Source organism: Pongo abelii, chromosome 10, assembly GCF_028885655.2.
Source record: "Pongo abelii isolate AG06213 chromosome 10, NHGRI_mPonAbe1-v2.0_pri, whole genome shotgun sequence".
NCBI lineage: Eukaryota > Metazoa > Chordata > Mammalia > Primates > Hominidae > Pongo > Pongo abelii.
The window spans coordinates 94,472,951-94,494,072 of NC_071995.2; the positions used below are offsets into that span (position 1 = coordinate 94,472,951).

The window sequence follows — 21,122 nt, forward strand, 5'->3', positions numbered from 1 at the left end:
TCCCTGCCCCTGGGCACAGCTTTCCCCTACTCTGCCCTCTCCAGGAGCGCTATCTCCAGGCTCCCACCCCAACCCACTGGGCAGAGGTTTCCCCCATTGTCCCCCTTCCGGGGCTCTACCCCAGGTTCCCGTCCCTCACTCCCCGAACACTCCGGGCGCCCTCACCCCGCCACCCCTTGACCCGCTTCCACATAACCACGTGATCGACACAGCTCACTTTGATCTCTCGGGGTGACCAAGCTTAAGTTTCCTTATCTGAAAAGTAGGGACACTAGTCTCCATCTCGTTTACTCGGGACGAGACAAGACGACCAAAAAAGAGAGGATTCCTCATCAGGTTTATTACTCATTGCCATTCTTGCAGTGATTACCGCCCCCGTTGCTGTGGCTGGGGGAGGCGAGCAAAGGGCAGCAGCTGCGAGCGCCCGCCCCCGCCCCACCCTCCCGGCCCCGGGCGGCGCAGGCTGCGGCTTTTCGTCCTCCACTGAGTCCTACCGGTGGCCCGAGCCCGGTAGCCTCCCGGCGACCCTCGGCGCGGCGCGAGGCAACATGGCAGGCGGCCACAGCCTCCTGCTGGAGAACGCGCAGCAAGTGGTGCTGGTGTGCGCCCGCGGCGAGCGCTTCCTGGCGCGGGATGAGCTGCGCAGCCTGGCGGTGCTGGAGGGCGCCAGCCTGGTGGTGGGCAAGTAAGTGGCCGGGCGTGCAGGGTGGGGGCCGCCACGGGCGGAGCTGGCCGGTCTTCCTCTCACTGTGCACTCCGGAGGGAAACAACGCCTTGAAAGCGTCCCTGCACAGAGACACACGGGCAAGCCAGCCTTTGGGGTACCTGTTGCTAACACGCTCTGCTGCTTGGGGTTGTCATTCCGTCCAAAGAGCTCAGGGAGGAACACCCCAGTGGAACGCATCAGGGTCCTGCCTCTGCTGCTAAAATATCACTGTCCAACCATCAGAAGGGGTTGAGGTCCTCCCCAGTGCTTCTTAAAGGGAGGCCAGGAGACCACCTTTGTCAGGGTGGCCTGTGGTTATTTTGTTCTTACGGCAGATTTCTGATTCCACCTACGTCCCCCACTCCCTATCCCTAGAATTTTAGGATCAGCATCACTGGGGCTGGAGTTGAGACCTGAATTTTTCAAAAGTACCTTTCACATCCCTGTGATCTTGTACACTAAACATGCATGGCCCACTTTCTTACACTCACTCCATGACCCAAGATGGCCGCCCCATCTCCAGTTATGGTGTCTGCATTCCAGCCAGTAAGAATAGGAAGAGAAGACAATCCTACTGGCTAGACCTTAGTCTCATAACAACACCTGGCTAGTGGGAGGCAGGGAAATGTAGTCTGTATTTTGGGTCATCATGTGTCCAGCTAAAATTTAGGGCTCTACTAGTGTAAAAAAAGGGAACACTGATCTTGCGGAACAAATGGCAATTGTCTGCTACATATGTTTGATGTTTAAAGTTTTTTTAATTGTAAATTTTCATGGGTACATAGTAGAGATATATATATATATATGGGGTACATGAGTTATTTTACATGAGTAAATTTTACATGTATATATATGCGGTACATATATATACATATATGGGGTACATATATACATATATATGGGTACATATATACATATATGTATATAATATATACATATATTATACATATATATGGGATACATGAGTTATTTTAAAACAGTCATACAATGTGTAATAATTATATCAGGGTAAATGGGGTTTCCATCGTCTCAAGCATTCATCATTTCTTGGTGTCATAAACATTCCAATCGTACTTCCTCAGTCATTCTAAAATGTGCAACACATTATTGCTGATTGTAGTCACCCTGTTGTGATATCAAATACTAGGTCTTATTCACTGTATCTAACCATATTTTTCTAGCCATTAACAATCCCCATTTTTCTCCTCTCCCCTTCTATTCTTCCCAGCCTCTGGTAACCATCATTTTACTCTCTATCTCCATGAGTTCAATTGTTTTCATTTTTAGCTCCCACAAATGAATGAGAATATGCCAAGTTTGTCTTTCTGTGCCTGGCTTATTTCACTTAATATCCTCCTGTTCTATCCATGTTGTTGCAAATGACAGAATCTCACTCTTTTTTATGGCTGAATAGTACTCCATTGTGTATATGTACTACATTTTCTTTATCTATTCATCTGTGGGTGGGCACTTAGTGTACTTCCAAATCTTGGCAATTGTGAATAGTGCTGCAATGAACATGGGATGCAGATATCTCTTTAATATACTGACTTCCTTTCTTTTGCGTATAGATCTACCAGTGGGATTGCTGGATCATATGGTAGCTCTATTTTTAGTTTTTGAGTAGCTTTCATACTCTCCATAGTGGCTGTACTAATTTACATTCCCAACAGTGTACGAGGGTTCCTCTTTCTCCACATTCTTGCCAGCATTTTTTATTGCCTGTCTTTTGGATAAAAGCCATTTTAACTGGGGTAAGATGATCTCTCATTGTGGTTTTGTTTGCTTTTCTCTGATGATCATTGATGTTGAGCACCTTTTCATATACCTGTTTGCCATTTGTATCTCTTCTTTTGAAAAATGTCTATTCAGATCTTTTGTCCATTTCTTAATCAGATTATTAGGTTTTTTCCTATTGAGCTGTTTGAGCTCCTTATATATTCTGGTTATTAATCCCTTGTCAATTAGATAGTTTGCAAATTATTTTCTCCCATTCTGTGGGTTGTCTCATCACATTGTTGATTATTTTCTTTGCTGTACAGAAGCCTTTTAACTTGAAGTGATCCCATTTGTCCATTTTTGGCTTGGTTGCCTGTTCTTGTGGGGTATCCCTCAAGAAATTGTTGCCTGAACCAATGTCTTGGAGAGTTTTCCCAATGTCTTCTTTGAGTAGTTTCATAGTTTAAGGTCTTAGATTTCAGTCTTTAACCCATTTAGATTTGATTTCATTCTTTTGCATATGGATAGCCAGTTTCCCTAGCACCATTTATTGAAGAGACTGTCTTTTCCCCGATGTACGTTCTTGGCATCTTTGCTGAAAATGAGTTCACTGTAGATGTATGGACTTATTTCTGGGTTCTCTATGCTGTTCCATTGGTCTATGTGTCTGTTTTTTATGCCAGTACCATGCTCTTTTTGTTACTATAGTTCTGTAGTATAATTTGAAGTCTGGTAATGTGATTCTTCCAGTTTTGTTCATTTTGCTGAGGAAGCTTTGGCTAATCTGGGTCTTTTATGGTTGTCTCGAACGTGGCTAGAGACGCTTTTCCAAAGACTCAGGTTCAAGATAGAAACACAGTAAATGTTGACTAATTAACACCAAAGAATCTGAAAACATATTTTAAGTCACCCATCAGATTTCTCACAAGATCTCCCCAAATTTAATAACTATTTCTTGATTTTTCTTCAGAGATGGGTTTATAAAAGCTATTGGTCCTGCTGATGTTATTCGAAGACAGTTTTCTGGAGAAACTTTTGAAGAAATAATTGACTGCTCTGGGAAATGTATTCTACCAGGTATTTACCTCTTTTTCAGTAAAGGTCTACAAGTAGCTTTAACAGTTGCTCCTGAAATGTAAAGAGGAAGAGTAACAGTTTATTTTAAAGTCTCAAAATAATATTTAAAAAAAAATCATCGTACCATGTATTGAATTTCTATTATTGAATGTCTAGCTGCTTTCAAACATGGTTTCACTTGAATCCTGATAACTGCCCTGTGTGGGAGGTATCATTATCTATACTTTACAGATTAGAAAATTGAAGGCTAAGGGTGAAATATGTTACCCAAGGTTCCTAAACAGGAAAAAGGCAACCTAGGAATCAAGCCCATTCATTCGACTCCACTTCTTCCCGCTCACATGCCGAATAGAAACCAGCTGTGTTGTGTTTAGGTTCAAAAACAGTCAAAAGAACTTTATTAATCCACGGCATAGGAGAGGCTACCAAGGCAGCTGCTGTCTCTAATACGAGAATACTCTAAATTTGTATAGGATGTGAAACAAAGGATCCAGCTCTGGGCAGAAAAAGAAAAACAAAAATCCTAGAGCTTTCACTGCAGTTCACTTGTATCTTTAATGATTGATAACAGAATCAGTTTATTAACTATCATCTCCTACATTATGTTGTATGGCTTCATATAATCATCCAAAACAAGTTTCACAAACTTTCAGTTCTACACAAACAAAAGGGCTTCATATTTATATTTTTTTATATAAAATTTTTATACTTTTAAATGTTTATTGTACACATCTGACAGGGCTTCTACCTGATGGATTTTCATTTGTTTGTTTATTTTGAGACAGAGTCTCACTGTGTCACCAAGGCTGGAGTGCAGTGGTATGATCTTGGCTCACTGCAACCTCCACCTCCCAGGTTCAAGCAATTCTTTTGCCTCAGTCTCCTAAGTAGCTGGATTACAGGCATGCACCATCATGCCTGGCTAATTTTTGTATTTTTAATAGCAACAGGGTTTCACCATGTTGGTCAGGCTGGTCTCGAACTCCTGATCTCAAGTGATCTGCTGATCTTGGTCTCCCAAAGTGCTGGTATTATAGGCATGAGCCACCACGCCCGGCCTTCCTTATGATTCTTGAGGGTCAGAAGACAAACTCAGGGTGAAATGTTATGAAAAAGAGGAATATAGCAGAAAGCAATCTGAGTAGCGGCTTTTGATTTTAGTCCAATCAGAGCCAGTAATGAGTCATTTAATCCATAAGGTATCTAAAACATTTTGGAAAGACACACTTTACTGAATTGTACCTGGATAAACAAAAGTTTCAAGTGATTGCTTTACAGTTTCTTCTTAATTAAAATATATTTCTTTCTTGAAAATAGATTAATCTTTCTGATTTCATATTTTCCCTTCTCAGAGTTGCAGGGGGAGGGGATTGTAGTATTATGTTTTCATATCCAGATTATTCCTTGTGATAAGGTTCATGGTTTTGCTCAACTAAGGGGCTTGACAACCTGATTTCAAAGCTTATTTGGGCCAGGAGTAGTGGCTGATGCTTGTAATCCCAGCAGTTTGGGAGGCCGAGTCAGGCAGATCATTGGAGGCTGAGGCGGGCAGATCGTTTGAGCCCAGGAGTTCAAGACCAACCTGGGCAACATGGCAAATTTTAGCCTGTGTGATGGTGCATGCCTATAGTCCCAGCTACTAGGGAGGCTGAGGTGGGAGGATTGCTTGAGCCTGGGAGGTCAAGGCTGTAGGGAGCCGTGAGTGTGCCACTGCACTCCAGCCTGGGCGACAGAGTGAGAACCTTTCTCAAAAATAAATAAATAAATAAAATAAAATAAAATAAAATAAAAACTTATTTGGTGAGCATGGACTTACTGAGCAAAAGGAGCTGTACTTCTGTAAGGGATATTTTCATCATGTTGCGTCACCTCCTTCATTAGAGCTTTCTAAACCAGCCATACAACAGGGCAGTCTTCTTTTCTCTCTATCAAGGGAACCAGACAGACAAATTCTTCCTTTCATGCTCCTCCAAAATGGATGGCCACCATCACGCTTTCCCCAGAGCAGCAGGGTGTATGCTGCTGTTTGCCTGCTGTCTAAGTGCTCTCTATTTGTTAATTGTAACATAACTTGATTTATTGATTACAGGTTTGGTGGATGCACACACACATCCAGTATGGGCTGGTGAAAGAGTTCACGAATTTGCAATGAAGGTAACTGCAACAAATCATGGCAAATCAAAATAAAGCACAAATATGAAGTCTTTTGCTGAAGAGTTAGTAGGCTATCAAGCTTTGCAACATATGTCAACATATTTTTTAATGGATATTTTTACTTGCTTGGGTATGGGAAACAAATGACAACAAAACTTATTTGTAACTGCCCCAAATCATTGTATCATACACAGGGCTATTCCTGCCCACTAATGTCTCCCTCTCTTTCCTTCCCCACATTCCCATTCCAAATCGCTATCTCTAGTAGCCTTTGAAAGTGCGCCAAGGAATTGTTTGAAAATTGCCATTCATTGGAGTAAAGCTTGGAAAAATGTTACTAATCACAAAAATAAAATACCTTAATTTTTCTCTTATAAACTGAGACTTTATTAAGAATCACAAAATGTAATCTGTGTTAGTCCTATATTAGCTGTAGCCAACTCCTAAATCCCTGGTTGGAGAGATTATCACATTTTTTTTTTTTTTTTTTTTTTTTTGAGACGGAATCTCGCTCTTTCGCCCAGGCTGGAGTGCAGTGGCGCTATCTCGTCTCACTGCAAGCTCCGCCTCCCGGGTTCACGCCATTTTCCTGCCCCAGCCTCCCGAGTAGCTGGGACTACAGGCGCCCGCCACCGCGCCCGGCTAATTTTTTTGTATTTTTAGTAGAGACGGGGTTTCACCGTGTTAGCCAGGATGGTCTCGATCTCCTGACCTCGTAATCCGCCCGCCTTGGCCTCCCAAAGTGCTGGGATTACAGGCGTGAGCCACCGCGCCCGGCCTTTCACGTGTGTTTTTAAAAAAAAAAAAAAGTGTGCCTCCTAGCAGCTAAACTGGCTTATTTCAGGAAAAGAAAAAAAAATTCTTTTCTTCAGCTATCATGTACCATCTTCAACAAACTAGAGCTGTTTTTAAGATTGTTTTATTAAATCACAGAATTTCAGAGCCAAAAGCAGTCCAATCCTCTCATTGTATAGATGGAGAAAGAGATTTACAGTCCAATCCTCTCATTATGTAGATGGAGAAAGCCGGGTCTAGAGAAGGGAAGAGTGTTGACTAGGGTCACCAGCTGGAGGATGGCAGAACCCAGATGAAAACTCTGGCCAGGAGACCCCAGGCCTGCATCCTTTCTCTGCACCACACTCCTTGCTGCCCAGAGTAACTGGAGCCCAGTGGGACCCCAGAAAGAGCCTCTTTGAGTGACAAAGGTCAAGCTCCAAACTCGGATGGCCAAATATTGAGACAAGGAAACTTCCTGGGGCCGCTTTAGTGGAGATCTGAATAATTGCAATGGGGTTCCCTGCAACTCCTGAATTGCCTAAGCTTTGTTTTCTCAAACAAGCTGAGGGATGGAGGGAGGGCTGATACGTAGCAAGTACACATTGCGGGTTGATTCACTTGTTAAAATATTGCAATACTCCTGTGCCAGTTTTTTGTTTTGTTTTGTTTTTGTTTGTTTGGTTGTTTTTTGAGATAGAGTCTCGCTCTGTCACCCAGGCTGGAGTGCAGTGGTGCGATCTCGGCTCCCTGAAACCTCCGCCTCCCGGGTTCAAGCGATTCTCCTGTCTCAGCCTCCGGAGTAGCTGGGGCTACAGGTGCGTGCCACCATGCCCCGCTAATTTTTGTATTTTTAGTAGAGATGGGGTTTCTTGAACTCCTGACCTCGTGATCTGCTCACCTAGGCCTCCCAAAGTGTTGGGATTACAGGCGTGAGCCACCGCACCAGGCCTCACTGCCCTGAGATCCCAACAGGCCACCCACCACATCTCCCATCTCTACTACTCCAGTCTCTTCCCAGGACCCCTTCGGAGCTCCCCACAATCCAGTGTCTGGCAGACTAGGGGCTTCCAGGACTGTGTATCCCAGCACCTTTCTAATCTGATGGGTTGGTGCCTATGCCATATGGCTTCTTAATCATTATATAATATTGCCCCTGGAAGTAGATTCTTCAGACCTCCCTGCAACTTCCTCGCATGTGCCGGCCTAAGGGTGAGGCGTGTGTTCAGTTGGCAGGAGCCACCTACATGGAAATTCACCAGGCCGGAGGAGGGATCCACTTCACCGTGGAGCGCACGCGCCAAGCCTCAGAGGAGGAGCTGTTCCGCTCCTTCCAGCAACGGCTCCAGTGCATGATGAGGGCTGGCACCACGCTGGTGGAGTGCAAGAGTGGATATGGCCTCGACCTGGAGACCGAGCTCAAGATGCTGCGTGTGATTGAGCGTGCCCGGCGGGAGCTGGACATCAGCATCTCGGCTACCTACTGCGGGGCTCATTCAGTGCCTAAGTAATCTCAGCCAGTGGGGACCCGGGTTTAACTCAGAGCATTGAAAACGAATCCCGGGGGTGGAGGTGCATTAGCACTTAAACTCTTGCAGGGAGATGGATAGAAGTCTTTGGAAAGACCTGATTCTAATGGCCACTCATCCCGCAGACTCGGTTTTAGGAAGGCGATCCCTTAGCCTCATCAGTCTGCTAGTCCTTTAATTATGATAGAAGAGATGTTTCAAGCTCTTTGGGTTAAGAAAAAGAAATGGCTCCTTGTAGGTCGTTTAAAATTACACATATTAATTTGAATAATTTCCCATGATAATTAATTAGCATTTCTAAAAGCACTTTAGAAATTAATAATAACACTCTTTAGGAGGTAGCTCAAACCTCGTGGTCTAGGTGACTCAAAGGGGTTCGTTTTTGTTCATCTGTTTACTTTCTTAACAGCAAACATTTTTGTTGTTGTACATGATTTTTAGCCTTCCCCTTTATCTAAAAGTTCCTCCTACATGGCCTTACTGTAGAGAACTCTGTTCCTTTCTGCACTTGCATTTTATTTGTGCAGAGTTCCTTTTGGTCCTGGAATTTCTAAATAGGAAGGCTCATGGTTCCAACAGCCAATTGAACTATCTAAAAGAAATCCAGGACTTGAACATGCATAAGGTGCCTCCAAAGTCTTAGTGTGGTCTTAAACATTGATAACTTAGATAGATAAATATAATACTACAGACTTACAATCATTATTTAAAAATTTAATTGTTTAAATTTCTTTTACATTTATCTGATTTTGTAAACTTCGGAATATAAATTCAGTTTTTAGGCCAGGCACAGCGGCTCACACCTGTAATCCCAGCACTTTGGGAGGCCAAGGCAGGTGGATCACTTGAGCTCAGGAGTTTGAGACCAACCTGGCCAATATGGTGAAACCCCATCTCTACTAAAAATACAAAAATTAGCCAGGCGTGGTGGCCCATGCCTGTAATCCCAGCTACTCAGGAGGCTGAGGCACGAGAATCCCTTGAGCCCGGGAGGCAGAGGTTGCAGTGAGCCGAGATTGCGCCACTGTACTCCAGCCTGGGCAACAGAGCAAGACTCTATCTCAAAAAATATATATGTATATATTTTTAATTGACAAATAATATATTTATCATGTAGAGCATGTTGTTTTAAAATATGTATACCTTGTGAAATGGCTAAATCGAGCTAATTAATATATGCATTACTTCACATACTTAGCACTTTTTGTGGTGAGAACACTTAAAATCTATTTTTTAACAATTGTTAAGAAAATAATACATTGCTATTAGCTATAGTCACTTTATAATGGAAAAATATAATTATTTAATATCAATAAAAATTAACTTCTTCATGTTATCATCTTCAATCAGAGGAACTAAAAAAGTAACATTAAAATTTATTATTCAAAATTCACAAAACTAGTTGTATAGAAAAGAGACAGAAATATTTAATATTTCCAGTGATCTTTGTTGTAAGTTTTTAGCATTTATATTTCTGAAATTATTAAAGCTTAAAATTTCACTGAGACTCTTGAGACATTCTCTATAGAAAACAGTAGACTTTTTTTCAAACAGAATATAAAGTGTATAATAGTCTGCTTTCTTTTGTAGTAGAAAGGATAGTGTGGCATGGTGGAAGTCTCAGTTTGAAGTGATGCCAGACCTGGGTTTGAATCCAGCTTGGCTACTTCCAGCTGGGTGATTTTGAGGTCATGACTTAACTTTTCTGAACATGAATTACTCATCTGTGAAACAGAGCTAAATGCCACCCTATTCTATATGATTGTCTTGAGAATTAAAAATAACTTGCATGGCAGGGCACGGCGGCTCACGCCTGTAATCCCAGCACTTTGGGAGGCTGAGGCAGGTGGATCACCTGAGGTCACAAGTTTGAGACCAGCTTGATCAACACAGGGAAACCTCGTCTCTACTAAAAATACAAAATTAGGTGGGCGTGGTGGCACATGCCTGTAATCCCAGCTACTCGGGAGGCTGAGGCAAGAGAATCGCTTGAACCCGGGAGGTGGAAGTTGCGGTGAGCCGAGATCATGCCATTGCACTCCATCCTGGGCAACAAGAGCGAAACTCCGTCTCAAAAAAGAAAAAAAAAAAAAATAGAAAAGAAAAAAAGAAAAAGAAATAACTTGCGTAAGTGCCTGTCTCTCATAGTCCACCCCTACTCACCTACGCAAATGGTTTTGCTGAGTGAGAGCCTTCTGTGTGCCAAACATAGGGCTGAAGTTTCACAGAAATCTTCTCCATCTGCCAATGAGCCTCTGAGGTCTGCATCTGGATTCCCATTGGTAAAGCCTGAGCTCAAATAACAGCTAAAGAGCATCTCCTAAATTACGTGGCCACCATGTGGTAGAGCTCTGTGTCTACCAGACTCTAAAAGCCCAGGTTTTTCTAACATATAACTACTGCAGAACTTGATTTTATCTACTCTTCTTATTGTTAATTTTTTTTTTAGAGACAGGGTCTTGCTCTGTTGCCCATGCTGGAGTGCAGTGGTGCAATCATAGCTCACTGCAGCCTCAAACTCCTGGGCTCAAGCAATCCTCTTGCCTCAGCCTCTCCAGTTGCTGGGATTATAGGCATGAAGTACCATGCCCAACTCCACCAGAATTTTAGAGAGAATTTCAGAGCTTCCTACTATCCTCCTCCCCCATATCCCCAGATAGTGAGACAGAAAGCCTAAGGCAGGTGCTTCAGGAAACATTGTGGAGGAAGCAAAAGGCAGGGTGATAGTTGGGCTCAGGTAAGGGGACCACAGGTGGGTCATCAGGGGGAGTATCCAGGATGCCCTCTGAGAGTCCTTGACAGGAAGATTACGCTTTTTTTTTTTTTTTTTTTTTTTGAGGTGGAGTCTTGCTCTGTCGCCCAGGCTGGAGTGCAGTGGTGCGATCTCGGCTCACTGCAACTTCCGCCTCCCTGGCTCAAGCAATTCTCTCGCCTCAGCTTCCCAAGTAACTGGGATTACAGGTGCATGCCACCATGCCCAGATAATTTTTGTATTTTTAGTAGAGACAGGGTTTTGCCATTTTGGCCAGGCTGGTCTCAAACTCCTGAACTCAAGTGATCTTCCTATCTCAGCCTCCCAAAGTGCTGGGATTACAGGCATGAGTCACTGTGTCCGGCCAAATTAAGCTTTTCAGCCAGATAGCCTTGCTGGCATCCCCAAAGGTAACACAGGTCTGCCAGAATGGATGAACCATTTGAGTCTCTGTGCATAGGGTCAGTGCATACAGAAGTCTTGTCAATACCTCCACTATGTATATATGGCCCAAAGTTAAGAGCCCAGAGTTGTAGCTTTGAGTCTTTCTCTACCTTTCTGAGGCTTGAAGTCATTTACCTCTACTGCTCCTCAGGTTCTTCAAGTGCCAGATAACCCTGTCTTTTTGTGTTTTGTTTTTAATATTTGCCCATGGCAATCTCATTTTCTTCCCCAAGAGGAAAAACTGCTACTGAAGCTGCTGATGACATCATCAATAACCACCTCCCAAAGCTGAAGGAACTTGGCAGAAATGGGGAAATACACGTGGACAATATCGACGTATTTTGTGAGAAAGGTGTCTTTGATCTCGATTCCACCAGAAGGATTCTTCAACGTGGAAAAGATATAGGGTTACAGATTAACTTCCATGGGGATGAACTCCACCTGATGAAGGCTGCTGAGGTGTGGTTGACTTTTAGTTTTTTCCTCGTCAACATTCATTCTTGCACATTCATGCTATGGGAAACTTAATTAGTGTCTTCAAAGCCCTCTGAAAAGACATTGAATGGGGAAATTTGTTTGAACAACGTACAGATTGGTCTGGTTGAGACTTGAAAACCCTGACCTCCATTAAAAACTTACTTTTTTGCTGATCATTTACTTTCATTATCATCTGCTGGTGATATTAGTATTAATAGCAAAAGAATTGGCCGGGCACGGTAGCTCACGCCTGTAATCCCAGCACTTTGGGAGGCCAAGGCGGGCTGATCACGAGGTCAGGAGATTGAGACCAGCCTGGCTAACACGGTGAAACCCCATATCTACTAAAAATACAAAAAATCAGCGTGGTGGCACGCGCCTGTAATCCCAGCTACTTGGGAGGCTGAGGCAGGAGAATTGCTTGAACCGGGAGGCACAGGTTGCAGTGAGCTGAGATCACGCCACTGCACTCCAGCCTGGGGGACAGAGCAAGACTCCGTCTCAAAAAAAAAAAAAAAAAAAAAAAGAAAAGAAAAGAAAAAGAATTACCTCAGTGATCTCTTTTACTAAATTTCTAATGTATTTTGCTTGGCACACAAAGCCACACTAGCACAGTATATTAATTTCACTTGTACCTTTTCAGATCTTTCTGTGGCAGCATCCAAATCGTTTTAGTGGAGCACACCAAAAATAGCCACAGGATGATTTTCAAATCCATATATCTTTGCTCAAATTAATTCACTTATTCATCCTTTCAACAAATATTTGAATGAATACTGTGTGCCAGGCACTGTTCTAGGTATTGAGAATTCAGCAGTAAGACAAAGTCCCTGCAGTCATGAGTCTAGGCTTCTCTCCTCTAAAGCCTCAAACCTAAATAAACAAGCCCTTGGGGCATAAATACAGATATAGATATCCCACCTGCAAGCCTCTCGACTGCCTTATATCCAGCTTGATCTCTTACTATTGCTTCCAAGTCTTGTCCCATTTTCTGCTTCAGTAAATGACACCATCACCTGTCTGTTGCTTAGTCAAAACCTTGGATATCATTTTGACTGCTGCCTCTCCCTCACCTACCACATTTCATGCAACCACCAATTCCTTCCAGTTCTCCCAAAGAGCTCTAGATCCCCTTCTCTCACCTCTGATCCATAAGATTCATAAAATTTTCTGTTTCAGAAAATGTCTGAAGGATTTGTGTTTAAGAATAGTTTTTAAAGTAGCCCACTAACTAATTTTCAAATAAGTGCCCATTCATTACAAACCCTTCACCCATTTGGGGGATTGGGCTTATAACAGTTGGTTGGCAAGAAATCTTAATAATGAAATGCTGTTTCTCTTTATGGGAAAAACAATTTAGGCCGGGCTCGGTGGCTCACACCTGTAATCCTAGCACTTTGGGAAGCCGAGGCAGGTAGATCACGAGGTCAAGAGATCAAGACCATCCTGGCCAACATGGTGAAACCCCATCTCTACTAAAAATACAAAAATTAGCTGGGCGTGGTGGCATGTGCCTGTGGTCCTAGCTGCTCGGGAGGCTGAGGCGGGAGAATCGCTTGAACCCAGGAGGCGGACGTTGCAGCGAGCTGAGATCGCGTTACTGCACCCAGCCTGGCTACAGAGCAAGACTCCGTCTCAAAAATAACAAACAAAAAAACAAAACAATTTAATGGAACTTCATCCATTCGTTGTTGCTGTTTGTTAAGTCTTTCCCTCTCTGCCCATTCTCCTTAGCTTGGGGCTGAACTGGGAGCACAGGCAATCAGCCACCTGGAAGAAGTGAGCGATGAAGGCATCGTTGCCATGGCAACAGCCAGGTGCTCTGCCGTCCTTCTGCCCACCACAGCCTACATGCTGAGGTAAGGTCATTTCTCACCCCAGACCCAAGAGCTGCAAGTACAAGCTGTGAAGACACAGATGTCCAAAGTGCCCAGACATTATTTCATTGCCCTTACAAATCCCTTAAAAATACAGATGAAGAAAACTCAGTTAATGAAGATGCCAACCCTGGACTGATGTTCTTAAACGAATTTCCCTGAGGAAGGAACTTAGACCCAGATTGCCTTTGAGTGGTAGGATTATTGAGGAAGTTGGTGCTTTCTTTTTCTTTTTTTTTTTTCATGGATTTTGGAATTTTCCAATTAAAAAGAATTACTATGCATTACTTTTATAATTGGTAAATAATGAAATAGGTGCTATACTTTTAAATATATGCATAAGATATTAAGGATATTTAGCAGTATTCAGAATCTGTATGGGCTGTTTTCTAAAGGGATGTTAGTGGGTACCATAATTGTCATAAATCTGCATAAATCCTGGGGGTGGGATGAAAGAGGAGACATATATTTTGTAAAATCTCCCCAGATATTTCGCTGTATGCTGTCTATGAATTGAATATACTTAGTTCATCTGTCATTACTGTTGCTCTGATTCTAACCAATATGAGATCTGAGGTCTTCTGACCCTTCCCATTGTACCACTTACTTATATGATATCCAAGTTTGTGGCCTGTGGGAGGCCAGCTGTCAAGAGGAAGTTTATCTTCTCTTAGGACTAAGTGCTTTCTGTGTAGCTAGGATATGTGGTCTTTTGCATGGGGAGTGATTCTGCAGTTAAGACAGTGGTTCTCAACCCCAGGGTAATTTTGTCCCTCAGGGGACATTTGGCAATGTCTCGAGACATTTCTAGTTGTCACAACTGGGGATGCTACTGGCTTCTAGTGGGTAGAGGCAAGGTTTGCTGCTAAACAGTCTTCATTGCACAGAACAGCTACCCAAAACAAAGAATTATCCAGCCCAAGACATGAGTTGTGCTGAGGTTAAGTAAGACCAGGCTCCGAGTAACTTTTAGAAGGGCGAAGAAAGGAATACTTCAGTGCTTTTCTCAAATCTACTATGATTTTATACACACATGTATGATATTATACATTTTTATTATTATTACTATTCTCTTAAAGAGTAAACACAATGTAGAATACAATCAGGAAATATCAATAACGGTTCTTGGTATGACCAATGTCTTATACATTTCAAGTGTCATCAGTCTAAGTCATAAATCAATATTTGTCTCCACCACCCAAGAAATAAGTTTTTTGTTTTTTATTTTTTTGGAAAGAAAAGGCTTTCTTCGGCTGGGCGCAGTGGCTCACGCCTGTAATCCCAGTACTTTTGGGAAGCCGAGGTGGGCAGATCACTTGAGGCCAAGAGTTCAAGACCAGACTGGCCAACATGGTGAAACTCCATCTCTATTAAAATACAAATTTAGCCGGGCATGGTGGCGCGCGCCTGTAGTCCCAGCTACTCGGGAGGCTGAGGCAGGAGAATCGCTTGAACCCAGGAGGGAGAGGTTGCAGGGAGACAAGATCATACCTCTGCACTTCAGCCTGGGCAACAGAGTGAGTGAGATTCCATCTTAAAAAAAAAAAAAAAAAAAAAAAAAGACTTTCTTCAACTAGTCTTGAATCTCTTGACATGGAGCAAAAGCCTAAGACTTTGTGGTACTGGAGGGCAATTCAGCATTAAAAGTCTGAACTTTGTTCCTATGCCAGCGGAGGCTGTCATCTGCCATTGCCATAGACAGGTTTAGCCTCCTGTTAGAACCACAAGGGCAGTTGAAGTGAAGGCCACACTCTGCTTTCTGGCTTCTCTTTTCTGTATTTTTCTGATCTCTGCATCAGGAGAGACCAGCAGGCCTCCCTGCTCTCCCCTGAACCCTCTCTTGACTTTCATTTCCAGAATAACCATTGCCTTATGCTACTTAAGGGCTTGCTTTACTCATGTATTTTATGTATATTTGCATGTAATATTTATATGTATTCAGGAAATATTCACCTTGATTTTTATGGAGCACCCTAATACTTTTACAGCCTCACTTTTTTCTCTTTTAGCCGTATTTATGGAAGGGGAGGAGGGCCATTCAAATGACCTGGAGGGACATTTGAAGCTGTACCCTTTCCTCACTCTCTGTCTCTGCTTCACTCACCTCCTCTCATACATTGTTGAAAAACATTTTAAGTGGTCCTACAAATGATTGATCACAGACTGGGAGTGACTCTAGGACAAGAATTATCTCTGCTGGACTCTCTGTATTGCAGCAGTTATTCCCAAATTAAATCTGTCCTCACTGCTTTAACGAGCTTTTAGGCTTTGTTTATTTTTGATGTAACACTTTTGAGATATGTCCTAAAGAACAAAGAATATTTCACCAGGGAGGTCAAGGGGATGACTAATCCAGGAAGAAGTATAAACATTTTACACACTAAATTCTTGGGCCTTCAAGATTTTAAAAGACCTACAGAGATGTTTGAGGCAAACAAAAAAAAAAGGGGAGGGGGAAGGGAGAGATATGAATAGGAAATTGCAAAGTGGAAACTAATAAAAATAGCATATTGTGGCCGGGTACAGTGGCTCATGCCTGTAATCCCAGCACTTTGGGAGGCCAAGGTGGGTGGATCACCTGAGGTCAGGAGTTCAAGACCAGCCTAGCCACCATGGTGAAACCCCATCTCTACTAAAAATACAAAAATTAGCTGGGCGTGGTGGTGGGTGCCTGTAGTCCCAACTACTCGGGAGGCTGAGGTAGGAGAATCGCTTGAACCCAGGAAGTAGAAGTTGGAGTGAGCCGAGATCGTGCCACTGCACTCCAGCCTGGGCAAGAGACAGAGATTCCATCTCAAAAAAAAAAAAAAAAAAAAAAAAAGCGTAGTGTAACCTCATTTATTATTTAATTTGGGAGTCACCCAAAAGCTTATTAAATTCCAAAACCATTTGTAAGTTATATTTTCCTCCCTTTGCAAGAATGCCTTAATATGTAAAAAGATGGATGAGATAAACAATCATTAATTAAATGTTAGTCATATCTAAGTAATTGCAAAAGCAGAATGATAAAAATCAGGAGTCCTGGGATTATATATGTAACTCTACCACTAATCATTTAATCTTGAGTTTCTGCTTCTTCTTCCAGAATATGAAGGCGTTGACTGTCTCAAGTTCTCTTCTGTTCTGAACAGCTATTCTACAAAAGTTCCCATTCTAGAGACTGACATATTTTTTTCCTCCCCTTAGACTGAAACAACCTCGAGCCAGGAAGATGTTAGATGAAGGCGTAATAGTTGCTCTGGGAAGTGATTTCAACCCCAATGCATATTGCTTTTCAATGGTAATTATTTTTTTTATGTGCCTTTCTGAGCAGAGTATCTACCAAGCATATAAATAATTTAAAAATATTTCACTAGCTTTTAAAACAGTATAAAAAAATCTAAAAATATGTTGCTGTGAAACAAGAAAAAAAGGGGTAGACAGCAGTGTAATTGGATTTTTCTGTCCCACATAAATGCCTGCAGGCATAGAGAGAGGAGAGAAGCTTCTATGTGCATTATTTTCTGATTCAGCTTTGAGTATTGTGGTTTTACAATAACCCATTTCCTTTCTCCAGAGAATAGCATAAACTCCAAGAGGTCTTAGTAAGGGTGGAAGTGAACTTCATTGTGTGCAGTAAGTGGTCTTGAAAAGTTGTCAATAAATATTAAATACACAATCCCTATAATAAAGTAATCTTTTCCAAAGTCTAAGAATCTTTATGTATAAACTTAGATTTTTCCCGTTGCAACTGAGCCAATTCCTCCTATACCTTTAACTGCCTCTATTTGTTGTGCTGTGTTGAGAAATGTTTTAAATTGCAGTTGCCATATGTCGCTTTCCTCCAACACTTTTCTCTTCCTGCCTTAGCCAATGGTCATGCATCTGGCCTGTGTAAACATGAGAATGTCCATGCCTGAGGCCTTGGCTGCTGCCACCATCAATGCAGCTTATGCACTGGGAAAGTCTCATACACACGGATCGTTGGAAGTTGGCAAACAGGGAGATCTCATTATCATCAATTCATCCCGGTAAGTGTGCTTCAACTTAGCTCTTTTATATTATGCCCACTGAAGTATAGAGATGAGGCCTAAATCCCTTTTCCACTAATTATTAGTGTCAGACTCTGTCTGGACTCAGACACTATCCAGTCCCTTCTATCTTGATCCCTTTCCAATGAGCAAATCTACCGACAGACCCTAAATGACAGGGTAGACCAAGTTTTCAAGATCTCTTTATCTGTCTGGTATCTTTCGTAGATTTCCAGGTTTCTGCTCTGTTTACCTGGACTTTGGCCGGGTTGTGCCCTCTGGCATGTGTTTGTGTTTTTCTGCTCGGCTTCTGATTTTCAACTTGTTCCCAACTCTGGCTTGTCACCTTGGTTCTGATTCATTCCCTCTCTGATTTCTCACGCCGACTGGATCCCAAAAGCTTAAACTTAGTTTTCCTGTTCCTGGTGACTTATCACTCACCCACCCATAGTCTGTTGCCACCTGGGCCTCCAGTGTGATATTAGTCTGTTGTCACACTGCTAATAAAGACATACCCAAGACTGGGTAATTTATAAAGGAAAGAGGTTTAATTGACTCACAGTTCTACATGGCTGGGGAAGCCTCACAATCATGGCAGAAAACAAAGGAGGAGCAATGTCATGTCTTACATGGCAGCAGGCAAGAGAGCATGTACAGGGGAACTCCCATTTATAAAAACATCAAATCTTGTGAGATTTATTCACTATCATGAGAACAGCATGGGAAAGACCCACTCCTATGATTCAATTGCCTCCCACCGGGTCCCTCCCACAATGTGGGAATTATGGAAGCTACAATTCAAAATGAGATTTGGGTGGGGACATAGCAGCAAACCATATCAGGGTCTTACTGTTCTAGACCTACAAGTTGTAAATCCTTTGGCCACTTGACTCTTACGAGCCCATTGCAGCCCTTGGACCTCATGTCCTCCAGACACCTGCTTTAAAATTCTCTCCATGATCAGAAACCACTCCCTGTATTGAATATAATGCTGATGGTGACATTTGTGTATCACTTAATGAAGCAAATATTTTAAGATCAAGTACTTAAACAATATTATTAAACAATGTTTGATTTACCATAGACCAGTTAGTTATACACTGTTTTTTAGAAAGCTCAAATACCATTGACTGGGTGTAAATAAATGTGTAGGGAATGCATTTTAAAATTAGCATTTATTGATAAAGTCATAATTTGTACTTGCACACACTGAAGTAATATTTGTTTGTTTGTTTTTTCTAGATGGGAGCATTTGATTTACCAGTTCGGAGGCCATCATGAATTAATTGAATATGTTATAGCTAAAGGAAAAGTCATCTATAAAACATGATAGATTTGAAAAGAGAAGACTTTTTGACTATATGAAATAAGTCAATATAGTTATATTAAAAGTTAAAACACCTTAATATTTACAAGAATTATATCACTTAAACCTAAATGTACTTCAATGTCTTCTTAAGTCACTCAAAAAACCCAAGGGGTAGATTTATTTTCATTTAACACATGCATTTGACATATAAACAGGTAAACCTATTGTGATTAAAATCACAAAACATCCAATTATTTCACAAATATTGGTTACAAATATTCTGTAGATTAATATGCTGGGGTATCACCAAAATGCCTTTGTGGGGAAAATTTCCATTTTGTGTCTTGGCTTAAAATTTCCATTTTGTGTCTGTATTTCACATCTCAGTTTTTAAACTATATTTAGTGAACATTGGGGGATCGAAAGAAATCTAAGTGATATGCCCCAATGAAGCTAAAATATAGCCTTCTGCTAAGCAAATAGTATTTCCTTTCCCTAAGTAGTTCATTTTCTAGATGCTTGTCAAATGAATTAATGTCCTCTGATGAAGAGTGTCCTTCCATTTCTAAGGTCTTCTCAATCTCAGCAATAGAGCTTCCCAGCAGTGTTCAAGACACATCATTTATACACAGGCATAGAGGCCTTCCTGAAATGGATGCATTTTTACCAACTACAATCATGTATTTTTTTTGGAAATTTTTAAAAATTTTTGATTCTTCACATTACAATTGGGTGAAACACATTTTACAGCTCTCAATAAATGTTTGCTGTCGCTCTTATTGTTGTTGTTTCCTTTCAGCCTGGAAGTAGATCAGCAGCGTTGTCTATTAGAGTTTTTAGGAAATTACCAAATTATTTGTGAAGAGTGGATAATTATTTACATATAAATGGGTGTTTTTAAAAGCCATGTAAGTTGATTTGAAATCTTTTTAAATGTTTCAATCATCTTTATAATCACAACTACATTACCAAACTTGGTAAGAAATGATTTGAGAAGTAAAGATTAACTCTCCAAATGATCACTAATTTCAGCTTAATAGAGCCTGAATGAATGAGGCTTTGCTGTAGTCAATATAAAGCAACTCAAAATGCCCCTCACTGGAAGGTTAAAGGTAACATTGCACATTGTTGTCATCACGATGGGGTCTCTGGAGCTCTGAACCTCATGCGATTGTTTAAGAAGTCTTGGGACAGTGTAGGGGGCACACAGTTGCTGTGTGTGATGGCTCCCCTGTGGCCAGTCACCTAGGCACTGTGAACATTTGGGACGCAGGAGATAGACATAAAACCCAAAATGGAATGTTAGGTCCACTCTTCCCTGGAACTCAAGCAACACAAGATTAGATTCTTCTATTGAAGAAACAAGAAGGAGAAGCACATCCGATTTTTCATCTAGGAGGCACTCACTTTAAATAAATAGCATTCATGCCTTTTTTGAAAGAAGACAGAAGAAGACATCTACCCAAAACTGCCCTAGTCCTCCCAGGCCAGTGTGCTGCAAGCCCGTGCAACTCACAGTTTGCTAGGAATGCAGAACCTCTGGCTGGACCCAGACCTGCTGGGTTGGAATCTGCATCCTAATAAGCCCCGGGTGATTCGCATGCACATTAAGGTCTCAGCAGAGCTGAGTTCTAAGCCCTAATCACACCAATCTTCACACTGTTCCTTAGGGGACAGTGAGCTGCTCAGGGCCATGCAGTACGGTTCCCTCTGCCCAGAATGCTTTCCTTCTCTTCCTTACATGGGAAACTGGAGCTGGATGCCCCTCCCCACATTCCCACATCTCTATGATAGCCTTTATAGCATTGTAATTTAACTGTCTTTTCTATTTTAGACTAATGAAGTCTACCCTCTGGGCTGAAACTAATGTTCTCCAACTATTTTTTGGTATATTTTCAATGTTTACATTTAATAAATTAATACTCTCAACAAAAGTAAGCAAAAAGGCAAAATGGGCCGGGAGCGGTGGCTCACGCTTGTTATCCCAGCATTTTGGGAGGCCAAGATGTGTGGATCCCTTGAGGTCAGGAGTTCGAGACCAGCCTGACCAACATGGTGAAACCCCATCTCTACTAAAAATACAAAAATTAGCCGAGTGTGATGGCACATACCTGTAATTCCAGCTACTTGGTAGGCTGAGGCAAGAGAATTGCTTGAATGCAGGAGGCAGAGGTTTGCAGTGAGCTAAGGTAGCACTATTGCACCACAGCCTGGGCGACAGAGCCAAGACTCCATCTCAAAAAAAAAAAAAAAAAAAAAAAAAAAGCAAATGAACCATAAAGAGAGAACCATAA

The 21,122-nt window shown here is 41.9% G+C and overlaps 1 protein-coding gene across 1 annotated transcript; it reads left to right on the plus strand.

Moving 5' to 3' along the window:
* Window positions 1-230: 230 nt before the first annotated feature.
* AMDHD1 (amidohydrolase domain containing 1) lies at window positions 231-19,735 on the plus strand. Its single transcript, XM_002823609.5, has 9 exons — window positions 231-685; window positions 3,396-3,502; window positions 5,592-5,656; window positions 7,660-7,937; window positions 11,389-11,614; window positions 13,367-13,491; window positions 16,696-16,789; window positions 17,359-17,519; window positions 18,762-19,735. Exons 1-9 carry the CDS (start codon window positions 549-551, stop codon window positions 18,847-18,849), a joined length of 1,281 nt encoding a protein of 426 aa, XP_002823655.1. The 5' UTR covers window positions 231-548; the 3' UTR covers window positions 18,850-19,735.
* The last annotated feature ends 1,387 nt before the right edge of the window (window positions 19,736-21,122 follow it).